The sequence below is a fragment of the Geospiza fortis genome, unplaced genomic scaffold, assembly GCF_000277835.1.
Source record: "Geospiza fortis unplaced genomic scaffold, GeoFor_1.0 scaffold59, whole genome shotgun sequence".
Taxonomy (NCBI): Eukaryota; Metazoa; Chordata; class Aves; order Passeriformes; family Thraupidae; genus Geospiza; species Geospiza fortis.
The window spans coordinates 3,156,200-3,170,935 of record NW_005054381.1 but is presented as its reverse complement, the minus strand read 5'-3'; the positions used below and the strand labels follow the sequence as shown (position 1 = coordinate 3,170,935).

At 55.8% G+C, this 14,736-nt stretch overlaps 1 protein-coding gene across 1 annotated transcript in view; it reads right to left on the bottom strand.

Annotated features, from left to right (window-relative positions):
- The window catches only part of HIP1 (huntingtin interacting protein 1), a 19,770-nt gene extending 5,726 nt beyond the window's left edge, over positions 1-14,044 (bottom strand). The window contains exons 1-19 of the mRNA XM_031060388.1: positions 13,976-14,044; positions 12,592-12,672; positions 9,071-9,134; positions 8,386-8,528; positions 7,827-7,883; positions 7,305-7,385; positions 6,573-6,649; positions 6,354-6,415; positions 4,983-5,123; positions 4,550-4,607; positions 3,668-3,743; positions 3,062-3,193; positions 2,361-2,458; positions 2,133-2,205; positions 1,674-1,857; positions 1,489-1,577; positions 1,280-1,396; positions 1,091-1,192; positions 94-396 (exon numbers count right to left, since the gene is read on the bottom strand). Of these exons, the coding sequence (XP_030916248.1) occupies positions 94-396; positions 1,091-1,192; positions 1,280-1,396; positions 1,489-1,577; positions 1,674-1,857; positions 2,133-2,205; positions 2,361-2,458; positions 3,062-3,193; positions 3,668-3,743; positions 4,550-4,607; positions 4,983-5,123; positions 6,354-6,415; positions 6,573-6,649; positions 7,305-7,385; positions 7,827-7,883; positions 8,386-8,528; positions 9,071-9,134; positions 12,592-12,672; positions 13,976-14,044 (2,007 nt within the window). The remainder of the gene's footprint in view (positions 1-93; positions 397-1,090; positions 1,193-1,279; positions 1,397-1,488; positions 1,578-1,673; positions 1,858-2,132; positions 2,206-2,360; positions 2,459-3,061; positions 3,194-3,667; positions 3,744-4,549; positions 4,608-4,982; positions 5,124-6,353; positions 6,416-6,572; positions 6,650-7,304; positions 7,386-7,826; positions 7,884-8,385; positions 8,529-9,070; positions 9,135-12,591; positions 12,673-13,975) is intronic.
- Positions 14,045-14,736: the final 692 nt, after the last annotated feature.

The following is a 14,736-nucleotide window of genomic DNA, read 5'->3' as shown; positions in this document are numbered from 1 at the left end:
GACAGGAGGCACTCTGCAGGCAGGCAGGAGGCAGGGCTCAGCTGGGACCACAGGGAGCAGGCAGGCTGTGATAACACCAGATTTGGGAGCAGCAGGGGCATCACCTGCTGAGCCGGTGCAGCTGATATGAGCAGGATCCTCCATGCGAGCCAGGGCGTCCTGCACCATGTGCTCGGCCTCGCGCGTGGTGCTCTGCAGCAGGGACAGCTGCTCCTCGGCCAGGCGCTGCTGCAGTGCCAGCTCTGTGCTCTCTTGCTCGTGGCTGAGTGTGTCCCGCAGCTGCTGCAGCTCAGCCTGCAGAGCTGCCATCTTGTCCCTGTGCTGCTCTGCTGCTTGGCTCAGCCTGTCCCTCTCCTGCTCCAGGCTGGCAATCCGAGTGTTCTGCTCCACTCCTGCCTGGTGGGGCATGAAACAGCAGTTGGGGCTGTGCTGAGGGTGAACCCTCCAGTTTGGGGACCCATTCTTCATCCAGGCATGGGCCACCCTGACTGTCCCCGCTGGGTGCACCATGGCCTGCACAAGCACAGCTCCCCACACTGAGCAGCACTGATGATTTTATCTGGTGAAAACTGAGGCTCCTGGGAAGCTTTTTCACTTTTATCAGTGAAAATGCATTTTTATCACAACTGTCACCATCCTGATGGAGGAGTAGAGGCAGGGTGCTGCCTCTGCCCCATCCCCATCCTGCTGCCGAGTCTGCCCACCTCATAGTTGGGTGACTGCAATTTCCTGCCAGCTTCTGCCTCCTACAACGAGCCCAGGCACCCCTGCTGTCTTCCACAGCTCTGTAGGCACGGGTTACCCTCTGGCACATCTTGCAATGTGATGTTACACTGCTACCTGGGCTTACAGCAGAGACAGAGCTGCTGACTGACCCTGTTCTTCCAAGCATTTTTATTCCATGATCCCTGCTGCTGGAGCCCATTACTCCACATACTACCAAACTCAGGAGCATGAAACTCCCCTATGTGACATCAAACCTGCTTAGATGTGGCAAAGATGATGACAGGGAGCTAGTTTTCAGGCCAGTGGTGGGTATCACCTCTCAAATGGCTAAGACCTGGCTACCCAGCCCAGAGGGTGCTCTCACCTGTGTGCTGGACTCCAGCGTGCCCTGGAGGACCTGCAACTCTTGTCTGCTGGCTGCCAGCTCTCGCTTCAGTGTCTCCAGCACCTCTGCCTGCTCCTGAGACTGCAGCAAGGGGAGAGGTTGGCAGCACTGGTGCCCCATGGGGAGCCCCTGCTCATCCCTGGTGTGTCCCCCACCATCCCTACTCACCTTCCTCTGTGCCTGCTCGGTCATGCGCTGGAAGGAGTCCTCCAGCTCCTTCTTCTCCTGCTCCACATCTCCCTGGGCCTGCCTGGCCACTGTAATCTGCTTGGTTACCTCCGCATTCTGGCAACATCAGAGAATGAGCTGAGCAGCCCCCGGTATCAGAGGGCACGGCTGGGAGAGGGGATGCTGGGGGCGCGGTTTGGGGAGCCCACCTTGCGCAGCAGGTCAGCGTGGTTCTGCACCAGCTCGCTGTACTTCTCCTTCAGTTTGCTGTACCGCTGCTCATTGGCCTGTGCCCGTCCTGCCATGCACACAAGGACACAGAGCTGAGAACCTGAGACCCCCCCTGCCCGGGGCTCACCCCCATCTCATGCCAGTGCTGGCACTCCCTGCTCACTCTCAATTTCTGTCAGGCTCCGCTGAGCCTTCTCTGTGTCCTCCCGCTGCTTCTTCAGCTCCTCCAGCTCTGCACGCAGGAACTCACTCTCGTCCTGTGCCTGCTGCTTCAGGTGCTGCTGCTCAGCCAGCTCAGCCTCCAACTCGCTGGCACGGCCACGCAGCTGCACTGCACCCCGCGCGCTCTGCGGGGATGGGTGGGGGCTTCAGTGCTTGCCAGGACCACTCAATGCCCACTGGTACCATCCAATGCCCACCAGTACTGTCCAGCACCCCCTGCCATGGGTATCACCCTGCCGGCCCCCAAGTGCATCTGGGCAAAGCACAAGGATGCTAGGCAGTGGGCCTGAGCCCACCCACCTGACAGGGATGCAGCCCCCTGGCACACCTGGGGACCACCTGGGGGAAGCCACTGGGAAGAAGGCAAGACAGAGATCTGGTCACTATCTTGTCCACCCACCTCAGCCTTGAAGTTCTCCAGCTCCTCCTTCAGGGCTGTGATCTCCCCATAAAGCTGCTCAATTAGCCGGTCCCTAGGAAGGAGAGACATGGGATACACTCTCAGTGCCACGGGGACACAGCTTGGGAGGGGAAGTGTCCCCTGTGTCACCATGGCTGCGATGCCGTCCCAGACAGGGAGCTCCTAGTACCATCTTGGCCATTCTGCAGCATCGCCAGGATTGCTTACTTGTCATCTTTGTTCATCCCGTTCTGGCTGTTAAAGTTGAAGGGGTCACAGCTGAAGGAGCTGCCAAAGATGTCATCAAACTTGTTGTCAAACAGGCTCTGTGGGAAAAGCAGGAAAGACCTAGAGTAACTCCACTACCACTTGGGAGCCCTTGTCCCTCTATGTCCCCAGTGTCACTGCCAAGCCAACCTACGAGCTGCCTGGACACTGAGGCTGGCTCCCCCTGCTTCCAGGACACTGAATGAGATGAACTTGATGAACATGGGGCATCTGTGGTCCATCCCCACCTAACTGCTGGAGAGAGAAGATCCCCAAAGCCATGTCACTGCATGCTCCTTCCCCTCCCCACTCAATGCCTGAAGACAACCCTTGGTGGAGAGGAGGGTGAAGACCTAAAGGTCTCCATGGCAATGCTTGAAGACAAATCTCTCCTTTCTCACTGGAGGGCACCATACCACTGAGCAGCACTGGGAGAATTCAGGCTAGTTCAGCCCCAGCAGCACCCAGACAGGACACCCAGCATCCAGATGGGATAAGCAGCACCCAGATGGGACATCCAGCACCCAGACAGTCACCCAGCACCAACCCATCTCTCTCCAGTGACACTCCCCAGCTCCCAAGGCCATCCCCACTGTCTCAGCCCTCACCGCTGCATGGATTTAGAGAAATAACCCCGGCTCAGAGGCCTCCACCATCCTCACCTGCGAGGCTGCGTCCATCTCCACCAGGTCTGTGATGGGCTCGCTGTCAGGCGAGGACGCCTCGGCGGGGATCACCACCACAGGGCTGATGTGCTCTGACAGTGCAGAGGCACGCAGGAAATTGGGAGGGTTCTGCGGAGGGAGTGGAGCAGGGCTAAGGTGGAAAGACTGGCACTGCTGCTGGACTGAAGGCACAGTTGGTTAAAATCCTGCCCTGGAGCTGAGCTGGCCATGAGAATGTAGACCCATGAGAATGGAGCCAGGACCCACAGGGATGGAGTCAGGATGCGGAGGAATAGAATCAGAACTCATAAGGATGGAACCAGGACCCACAGGGATGGAACCAGGACTCGCAGGGTTGGATCTCAGCAAGGGCTATGGATCAGTGAGAGAGGGGATCCCAGCTTCCAGTCAGAGGGCAGCTACATCCAGTTGGATGCCACCCAGTGAGGGATAAAAGAATCCTCAAGGCCCAGGAGCCCCACACTGCCACCAGACCTAAGAAGCTGGGAAAGGCAGCAATAGGCTTTTTTGGGCCTTTTGCTAGTGCCCCCACTGCTGCCCCTGGGCACAGGGACAGGGAACATGGGGACTGCAGGGTCTCACCTCTGGCAGCTGTGGGATCTGAATCAGCCGCTTGAAGTACTGGAGGTTGCTGGAGCGGTAGAAAAGGTCCTTGAGCCTGCAAGGAGCAGGGAATGGTTAGAGATGATTCTTGTTCAACCTGGACAACCTCTTGCCTGGCTCTGGGGCGGGGGGAGTCACCTGGCCACTGTAGTGCTCTGGAAGGGAATGTGTTTTGTGCTGCCACCAAACTCAGGGCAGGTTCTGGAAGTCCTCCTACTGCTGGAGGGTTTATCTTATAAATCCCAGGCCTGATGGGCAGGGAGAAGGACCCGGAACTTGAGCGAGCTGGTCTAGTGGAATGTGTCCCTGCCCATGGCAGGGAGTAGTACCTGATGACCTTCAAAGGTGCCTTCCAACCTAAACCACTTCCTGCCTACTCAAAGTTTTCAGGAGCAAGGGGCCTTCTTGCCTGGAGCCAACACCCTCACCTTCAGTTTTTGCAAGAGCATCCTCCCCAGAAACAGGGTACCTCCCTCCAGGACTTAAAAGTTTTGGGGAGGAGGGACAATGGCCAGCCACACCACTCCTAGCTCCCACCTCTCCCAGTCACCGGAATATCCCAGTCAGGACCTTGGCGCTGTTGATCCCTGTCCCAAGATTAGTCTCTGTGTGGTCAGAGCATAGTCAGCACTGCTATCTGCTCTTTGAGTTTGTGACTTTGAAGCAAGCTGTCTCTCAGCACAATGACATCCTCCCTTGGCACCATGACATACCCTCCCTGCTCTTGGTGGCCAGTTTTTGTTTTGGTTACTCTAAATAATCATGTACCAGAGACCACAGCACGTCCCTGCTCACCCATTTTTGATCTCAGTGCCTTGGGAGCACTTCCAGAGCACCAATGCTCTGGGTCTGGGCACTTACTTTCGGAACTGCTCCAGGAAGCGATCCCGGTGGCCCTGCAGTGTATCTGCTGGCAGACCTAGAAGAAGCAGAAAGTAGAAATGTCAGCGGGTGTCTTCATGGATCAGGGAACAACCCATCAGCACAGCCACGTGGAAATAGTTCTTTCCCAGAGATGGCCACCCTCCTTTGGGGGTCCTACTACTCCACACAGTGTTCTGCTGCAGGAGGAGACCATATCCCACACTCCTCAGGGCAGAGAGAAGTGTGGGCTGGTGGCTGCCATAATTCCAGATCCCGAAGGATATGGGTTTTGTCATGGTGACTCCCTTCACCCCCCAAAAGAGGTGGGGGAAGAGGTGGTAGTAAACAGCCCAGGCTGAGCAGGGTGGTGGACCCAGTGCCTCCCTGTGTGTCCCCCCCCGTCAAAGGCAGTGGTGCTGGGGACACTCACAGGAGTGGAGCTTGAAGAGCAGCTTGACAGTGTAGTCATAGAGGTGGCTGCAGTCCAGGATCACCTGGATGAGTGGGGCCAGACGGCACTGCCCTGCTGCTGTCACTGACACTGAGCGTGACATGTCCAGAGAGCTGAACACTGCAGGGAAGGAGTGCAGGATCAGATCCGGCAGCAGCAGCAGCATCCGAGGGTGCCACACTGCGTCTGCCAAATCCACAGATGTCATCCAGAGCGAGGCACCCACTGGCCCTTAGGGATACAGCCTGCTGCCCTGCAGCTGTTTGTGAGCTCAGTGGGAGGCAAAATTCCCACCCAGGTCTCCCACCCAGACCTGGCTAGGAATACTCCAGCCTGGCACCATAGGCCTCCAACCAGGACTGAGCCTCAGCCATGTCCCTGGGCAGAGCTGACACGTGACCCTGTGCTCTGCCTGTCACTATTGTCCCACTGGCCACTGGAGTGTACTGGGTGTGCCAGATGGAAGATGCTCCAAAACCAGTTTGGAGCAGCTGAAGACCATCTTATTCGAGCACCTTCCACTAGACCAGGGTGCTCTAAACTCTATCCAACCTGGCCTTGAACCCTTCCAGGGATGGGGCAGCCACAGCTTACCTGGACAACCTGTGCCAGGGTCTCACCACCCTCACAGCCAAAAATTTCTTCCCAATTTCCCACCTAACCCTGCCCTCTGTCAGTGGGAAGCCATTCCCCCTTGTCCTGTCACTCCATCCCTTGTCTGAAGTCCCTTTCTGGTGGTCTTGGAACCCCTTTAGGCACTGGAAGAAGCTCTAAGGTCTTCCTGGACCCTTCTGTTCTCCAGCTGGACACCCCCAGCTCTCCCAGCCTGTCTCCAGAGCAGAAGGGCTCCAGCCCTCCAAGCATCTCTGTGGCCTCCTCTGGACTTGCTCCAGTAGCCCCATGTCCTTTCTGTGCTGGGACACCAGGGCTGGAAGCAGCTCTGCAGGTGGGATCTTACTTAAGTGGGGCAGAAGGGCAGAATCACCCCTTCACCTGCTGCCCATGCTGGGGGATCAGCCCAGGGCATGGGAGGTTTTGGAGCACACATGGCTGGGGCATGTTGAACTCCTCATCCTCCAGCACCCCCACATCTTTCCCGGCAGGGCTGCTCTCCATCCCTCCATCCTTCAGCCTGGATTGATACCAGGGGTTGCCCTGACCCAGGTGCAGCACCTTCCACTTTGCCTTGAACCATAATTCAGGTGAAGTGCCCATAGAAGAGCTGAGCTGCGATGGCCTCAGCCAACATCCCTGGTCAGAGCCTCATCCAGCTCGGATCAGCCCCACCAAGGGGCTGGACTCCAGCAGATCTCTCACTCCACCATGTGTCAGAGTAATGGAGACCTTTACCTGTCTGGAAGAGGTTCAGCTCACACTCCAGGTAGTCAAACATCTCCACCGTCAGCTGGAAACTAGGAAACAGGGTTGAGGATGGTTGGGGACTGTCTCCAAGGACACCCATGAGGAAGGGTCCTGTCCCTGCTTGGTCATGCTGCCGGTGGGGTTGGGCAGATCGTGCCACCCACCTACACCCACTCCCTCCCAGACCTTCCCCTGCCCTGCACTCACAAGTTATTGACGTCATTCTCCCCAGCCTCATCAAGCTGCCGGTCAGACATCTGCAGATTTCCAGGGAATCGGGGATTCTGTGGGGAAAACAGGAGTCAGGAAAGGGTTCCAGAAAATCTCCTGGTCTGGCCACAGCTCTGGGAGCACCAGGGCTGTGATCCTGCAGCCTCAAAGTCAGCTCTTGGATGAGCCAGGGGAGAGATGTGGGGGAAAAGGGAGGTAGCAGAGGGTCTCTGAACCCTGGGTGATCACAGCATCCCTAATCCACAGCATCCGTTCTCTTCCCAGCAAGAACAGCTGATTCTCCCTGGGCTGAGAAACCTGCCTAGCAGGGAGCAGATAGGGCTGCCAGCAGAGAACTGGACAGGATAGAGTGATATCCCAGGGGGTACCTGCCCTGGCCTTTTAGGGAAGGTCACATCACACTTCCAAAAAAGGGTGATGGGCACAAAAACCACCTCTTTCCAGCAGTTCTCCCATCTAGGATAGCTGAGGGAGAATGGAGTGTGCGTGTCTCCTACTACTTGTAATCCACCAACTCCCAGCCCAGCCCAAGGAGCCCTGGGCCACCAGGAATCCTGCCACCCCTGAAGCATTGGTCCTTGGGTCATTTTCGATGGCCACTGGCAGATTTGGGAATATTTCATGGAGGAAGTAGGATATCAATGCTGGTACCTTGCTGTCACCCCAGTGCTCACCCCTTGCTACAGCCTTAGGGACAGGGAGGCTTACCTTGGTGTGAAATTCCATCTTGGTTCTCAGCAGTTTGAGGTAGATGCTGCAGAGCTGACCGTAGCCCTCGCTCAGGTGGCCCTGTGGGGACCCCAAAAAGCTGCTGAGATCCAGGGCAGGCTGTGGAAAAGCCTTCTGCTGCAGAGTAACTGACCCCTCCCTTATCTCCCCAAAACCACAGCCAAACCCTCCTCACTAGCACCTGGATGCAGAGTGGTTGAACTGAAGCGATTTGGTCAGACCTTCTCATCACCTTCTCTGCATGTTTCAATGCTTCATTTGACTGTCAGAGCCGAGTTTTTATTGGGTTTTGGCATAAAATAGGAAGGAGGCATTTGATTTTGGTAGAAGGGAACACAGAACGCAACTGAAACCCAGTCCAGGTAGGTGATAACAGCCACAGGTCAGCCATGGCTATGCTCTGCTTCCTGGGAGAGGGAATCCCCCAAGCCTACACCCCCCCAGCCTGGCCATGGCACCCCCAGGGTCTCCCCACCATGGCTGGCAGGGTTGGTCACCTACCCACATCCTGCTCATGTCACTCAGCTCATTCTTGTATCGCACAGAGTCTTTCAGGACCTGGAGGAATGATGGTGACAATCAGTAGGCAGAGCACCAGGACACAGTGTTCCATACTTGAAACCAGGAACTGGGTGACAAATGGGAGGTCTTGATGCATTCCCAATCCTTTATTGCCACCACCAGCCCTGGGTGCCTCCAGTTCCCCAAGGAGGATCCTTGCTGATGGCTCCTGCACACAAGCCATTGCAGGTGCTGAGCAGTTTCCTCTGGCACTGGCACTGCAGATGGCACTGGGGTTTGAGGCACACAGGGTTTTGGGCAGGGCAGCACCAGGACGGCTCTGGCACCCAGGACTGACCCACAGGAGGGCACCAACCCTCCAAGAGGGCCCCAGCTCCAGGCCCTGCTCAGGATTGACCCCTGGGAGACCAATGACCCTCTGGGAGGACTCCAGTCCCCACCCCAGGACAGACCCCCCAGACGGACACTGACCCTCCATCACCCGGTGCAGCCCTGCAGGGGAAAGGATTTGGCCCCAAGCTGAGCTGTGGGCACTCACATTGGAATGTCCATCCCGGAGAAGCTTGTGGAAGACATGGCAGAACTTCCAGCAGAGCACGGCGTTGCCAGACAGCGGCAGCCGGTTCACCACTGACCAGAAGGTCTGTGCTCCCTTCTCATGGTGCGTGCCCAGGATGCACGGTGCCGGTGGTCAAGGAAGCACTCCTCTGCCCTTTGATGATGGAGAATGGCCACCCAAAGACAGCTGCAGCCAGAGTGGCCAGGCCACCACAGGGAGCTAATGATGCCAGTCCAGGCATTCGATGTCCCCAAAGTGGCACAAGCCACCCTCTCCCCTGCCACCAGCCCTGCTCTGGGAGCACCATGGCACATGCAAGGCTGGGGCTGTGCCTCTGCTGAGCCTTCCCAGGTGCCTGGCTGGGATGCTGGGGATCCACTTTTGGTGGCAGTGTCCCAGCCTACTGTGGGCACCTTCCCCTCCTGCCTTCTCCTGGGATGGCAGTGCTGGGAGCACCAGCCTGGGTACCTACCAACATTCAAAGGCTGTGACAGCAGTAGCAGGGACCCCGTGCCATGATGGAAAAATATCCAATGTTGTTAATAGCCTCCATCCTCTCCAGTACCCTGGGAACCTCTCCTCACACACCCTCTTGATGCTGCCCCTTTTCCAGGCAGCCCCAGCCTAGCTCCCACAGTCCCATGGCCAGCTTTGAGAAGGATATTCCTGGCATGTTTCTCCTTGACAGCCACTTCCTGTGCATTAATGGCCTTATTGATGCTGACGGTCTGCAAGAGAGAAGTGATGGGGGGGGTGAGATGGGAAAGGCTGAGGCTCCCTCATGGTCCCCCCCTTGCTCACTGAGACCCTCTGGCTCTGCAGTGGCTGGGTTCCATCCAGGTCCCCAATCCCTGCTTGTGCCAGATGGATGCTGACCTTTCCCAGATGCCTTTCTGGGATGCAGTTGGCATCCACCAGGTTCAGCTGCTGCCAGGACTCATTTACTCAGGATAATAATGAAGCAATTAAAGCAGTGCCCACAAAGAACCCTCTGCTGCCCTCAGAGTGGTGAGACGGGCAGGGGGAAGACAAATTCCTCCCTTGCCTTTGGACCGTGGGCAGCAGCTGGCAGCTCCTACCCCACTTCTGGGGTGCTCAATGGGGACGACAATTTGGGGCGGCACAAAAAATTGGGCAGTAGGATGGCAAGACCACTGCCAGGGCTGCCTGGCAAAGGTCCTGGCTGCTCCATGGATTAGAGGGACAGGAGTGAAACCCACAGGCAGCACTTGCCATGCAGGTGTTGAGGACCTTGGGGAGTCCACGCTGAGGAGCCTTGGCATAGCCAGCCACCATTTACCCTACGGAATGCACTGGAAGAATTTTCCAGGCAGGATTTCTAACTCTACCCCATTTCTGATCCTTCATGGGGACACAAAGATGCCAGATCAGGGTCATCCTCTCCCCAGGGTCCCACATCACCAAGTGCTTCCTTGGCACCTGCTCCAATGAACATCCTGCTGCCAAGGGAAGGAACTGCCTGGCTCAGCACTGCCAGAAGCAGCTCATTACTGATATAAACCAATTAAAGTAGTAAGATTAATTTCAGTGCCTTTCTCACTACAATCATTGCTGCAACCCTACTTCCTGGTCCTCTCTGAGGTGGCCCCACGTGGCTTCATCTATATGGACTCCAGTAAGTCTGTGCTGAGCAGGGCTGGAGGGGCCCACAGGAGCCCCAAATGTGGTGTACACCCCAAATCCCCTAGGCAGGTGAGACCCCACCCACAGCTGCATCCCAGCCCTGCACCCCAGCCCAGAGCCAAGCACCCCCTTAGCTGAAACTGTGTCCGGATGTTCCAGTTCTGATGCAGGGATGCCACTGCTCTATGGTGTTTGCAGCCCTATCCCCACTGGCTCTGGGTGGTGACCATGGAGGTGACCAGTAAGGACCATGGAGGTGACACAGGAGGTCACCAGCAAGATGCAGGAGGCTCATGTTGAGGTGTCAGGGGACCCGAATTCTCAGAAGCCTCAGCCCCTTGTCAGGAAAACCATAAAATTAAATTTAGCATTAAAAAAGTGCCAGTCTGGATGACCATGTCCTAGAGGCCTAGAGCAGGATGCCTGCATCCCAATATCCATCTGTGACACGTGTCATGGATCCAGCTCCAGGGGCAGCTTGTCCTCATTCAAAATCCCAGTCCTCAGCCCCAAAACCCCCAAGACTGTCAGGACAGCCGTGATGAACCAGCCGGCACAGTGAGAAGTGTCAGGATAAATGCACATTCCACCTCAGAATGGAGTCCTGGACCACAAGGAACAAGCCAAATGCAAAGCCAGAGCTGGGGAGCAGAGGCTCATAGCCAGAAGTGGGATGTAGGCCCCACTTTCCCAAAGCTGCTTCTACTGTCCTTGAACGACCAGAACAGGGGTGGTCTCCGGAGGGAAGCTCTGCTGCATCCCTGGGAAAGCTAGAAATGGAGCTCCCAGTTGAACTGCTCCTTCGTGTCAGCATTTCCCAGCAAAGCAAGGACACTTTTTTCTAACTAAGGAAGCCCCAGTGACCTCCAAGAGTGAGAGGACACAGTGGGAGGGTGATGGGGACTGGCAGCCCTTGGTTCCAGGCAGGGACCAGCTGGAACTTCCATCCCCAAGTTCCTCAACTCCATTTGAAGCACACACATCCATCTGGAAGGTAGAAAGGCTTCTGAGGGAAATCTGGGTCTCACTTTCTGGGTGTAGTTGTGGACAGCTCACTTTCACATTGCATCCCCAGGAGTGCAGGGCAGGGGTCCCATCCCCGGAACCACTTGGGGTCTGCCCAAATTGCCGTAATCAGTGTCTCTGGCAGCGCCCACATCAGCAAATTGGGGGAGCAAGGAGCAGTAGCAAGAGACCAAGGCTAGAATTGTCACCTCTGGGGGACAAGTGGGGTCAGGGAGGGTGATTTGGCTGCAAAATTGGGTCAGAGCAGAGGGAAATTCGGGGCTGCCTGGACAGCAAGCCCAGACCCCTTCCTCACAGAGGGTCTTTTACCCTGACTCAGAGATGCCGCTCCCCACCACCATCCCACACCTGCAGCTGATGTAATTTTAATTTAATTATGAGCTTCCAACCTATGGGAGTGATTTCTGACCCACCAGGACACATTTGGGCTGCACTGCCAGCCCCGCTCCAGTTTCGTGAACAGGGCAGGGGACATCGGGCAGCCCCACACTGCACCCTGCTGCTGGGACAGGAAACCCTGGAGTTTCCTCTTGTGCAACAGGCCACGCAGGAAGCAGGAGGAGAGTCCAGAGGGGTCTGTTGCAGAAGGAGAGGTGTGAGCATGACACTGCCATCCAGTCAGCCCTGAAGAGCCACAGGGCCAGGACTGGGCTCAGTGGGGCAGGACGTGGGGCAAGGCTGTGCACGGGGCTCTGCCAGGCTGGGGAGTGGCCCCATGGGTGCTGCAAGGGCTGGGAAAGATACTGGGGCTGGGAAGGCTGCAATGGAATGCTGCAAGCACTGTTAGCTTTCCAAGCGTCACTTGAGCAGGATGAGGAAACCCCACCGATGTGTGCATGGAAAGGCACAGGCCATTTGGGAGCGGAGCAGTGTGGGACTATCTATCCCCGGGCAATGACATCTTTCCAATAGTCTTTTCCTCCCTCTGCAACATCAAGGGGATTCCCAGAAACCTGTGGAAGGTCTACTGCCTGACAGGCCACCATATGGCTTGACAGGCCACCACAGCTTTGTCCCACGGGAATTCCCAACCCCTGATCTAGCCCAGACCTTCTCACATGGAGATCCCACAGCAGGGCAGAGCCATCAACAGCTCCGCACTAGGGCGACCCATGGACCAGGTCTCATGTCACCTCTCCAGGCGTGTATCTGCAGGCTGCAGACAGAGAAGCCCAAAACTGCATGGAGGAAGAGGGTCAGGATGACAGAGGCTTTCTGAGCCCTGACACGCACTTCCCTCTGCCACACACACCCTCACTCCCCGCCAGCTCTTCCCAGATTACTCTCTGAATGCAAAATTTCCCATTTGAAGGCAAAGAGCCAAGCTTGGCTCAGGAGCAGCACGCCTTCCTGCTTCTTTCATTTCTAGAAGGAAACGAGTGTTGATTAAAGAATCCAGAGCTACTGCAAATTATTTGGACAAACTGAGTAAGTCGCAGTGCAAATCCTCTTAGTAATGCTCCCTCATTTCTTCTTAATTCCTTTCTATAAATGGAGAGCTGGGATGGAGCGTACCTCTGGAAAACTGCTCAGAAGCCCTGCAGTCACAGGAGCTTCAGAGAAGGGAGCGAGCAGGAAGACTTGACTACAACAAGCCTGGAAGAAAAATCCATGGGCTTAATTAAAATGCAAATCCCAGTAAAGCAAAGCTTGGCTCAGGCTCTGGAGGGTGTACAGAACATGGGAGCCAAGCTAGCTCTTCCAAGGGCACATCTTAAGCTGCGCCAAGGGAAATATAATCTGGATATTAGGAAAAAGTTTTGTATGGAAAGCGCAATAAAATTCTGGAATGGCCTGCCCAGGGAGGTGGTGGAGTCACTATCCCTGGGTGTGTTTAAAACAAGACCGGATGTGGCACTGCGTACCACAGTTTAGTTGAGGTGTTAGGGCATGGGTTGGACTCGATGATCTTGAAGGTCTCTTCCAACCTAGTCATTCTGTGAATCTCTTTAAACATCACCCACCTCCAGCAACTAATGTCAAATCCCAGCCTCAAGGGGCTCAAGGAATGGTTTTGTCCAGCAAAATCCTGGAAAAAAGCCAGCTGGGTAACACCTGGGGTAGTCAATGCTCCACTGAGGACTGGCAAGACCCCCTGGGGACAGCTGGGGTGGCTGCGGTCCCCCCATGCTGGGCACCTGTGGCCTGACAGCAGCAGCAGGACAGGAAACAAGCCTGGTTTTGTGCCTGACAGCAGCTGGAGGGAAAGGGAGGCAGGAAGGCAGGAAAGCAATGCTGGCAGGCCTGGCTGGCTACATGGGATGTAAAACCCAGGGATATATTTCGATGTATTGGACAGGAGGATGCTCAACCTGCCTTTCCACTCAGTCCCATAGGCTTCTTGAGAGCAGGGAGTCAGGAAATGTGAAAAATACCTTCCCACCACTTAATCCAGGCTATTTGGCTGCATCTGCTGCTGAATCCATGAGTGTGGAAAGCAAGTGCTCCTCTCCTGGCTGGCTACATCCTGGAGCTGCTCTGGGGATGAAGCTCTCTGTCCAGGCTGTGTGAGCGTATTCCAGAATATGCTGCTGCTCTTCTTACCTCCTGCTCCCTCCAGATGAGAATAGCTCTCAAAATGACACAAGTCTCAGATTTCACAATGCTGGGGCCATAAAAACAACTATTTTCCTCAAACCAACAACATATTTCAGTGACAGAGACCCCAAAACTTCACTGCATCCACTGGGGTCACTCCCTGTGGTGGTGGCTTCAGATGTCCCTCTCCAGGAGGAGATGCTGATGCCACCAGCCCAGATGCCAGCAGGAGGAGGATGAAGGTGTCCAGAGACAGCCCTGAACCCCAAGTGATACCAGTGTAGGTGTCTGGGGTCACCTTGTCCCACAGTCTGCACATGGAACACCCCAAAACGGAGTCACCTGGAAGATGGCAACAAACTCCGTGAGCCATGCTGGAATCCAATGGCATCACCACGATGCTCTTCTTGCAGAGACCTTGCTCTGGCATTGCTGCCTCCAGGTCTGCTCTCTCTCCTAAAGCCAGGAGGATGATGACTTCAGATCAATGACACCACCAACCCCTCCAGCACTCAGCAATGCCTGATAAAGGAGTGTTATGGAGCTCTTCCAGCACTGGTGGGGTTTCCTGGGAAAAAAACACCTAGGCCAGGAAATGGAGTGGTGGTGTGAGGTTCAGAGGTCTCTGACCACAAGCAGACATGCAAGGCTGGAAGCTGATGCCCAGCTTCTAGCATGCCTTTGCCTTGAGGGCTCTAGTGCTGCTATCCCAGCAGCAAAACCAAAATAAAGTTGCAGGATGCCCATTATGTCCATTTGGAACATGCCTGGACAGCCCACTCCACCAGCTCCCAGTTCCTCCTGAGGGCAGCAGAGGTTGGGATGCACAGGAGGATGCACCCATGAGCTGTGTGTAAGGACTTGACCCACCACTGGCTCTTCCAGAGCCTCCAGTGAGAATTCCAAGTTCCACACCATCAGGAGGGATGGGGTAGGATGAAACAGTGTGATCCAATTGCTCCTCCACCTTTGAGGCAAAGGAAAGAAGGAGGATGACCAGCCAACCAATCTGTGGTGGATCCCAAGGGTTCCAGTGAGACACTCAATGCCAGCAGGAGAGAGCTGGAATGATCACAGGGAGAGTTTGGCTCCCAGAAACGAGAGTTTATCACAGTGATCACA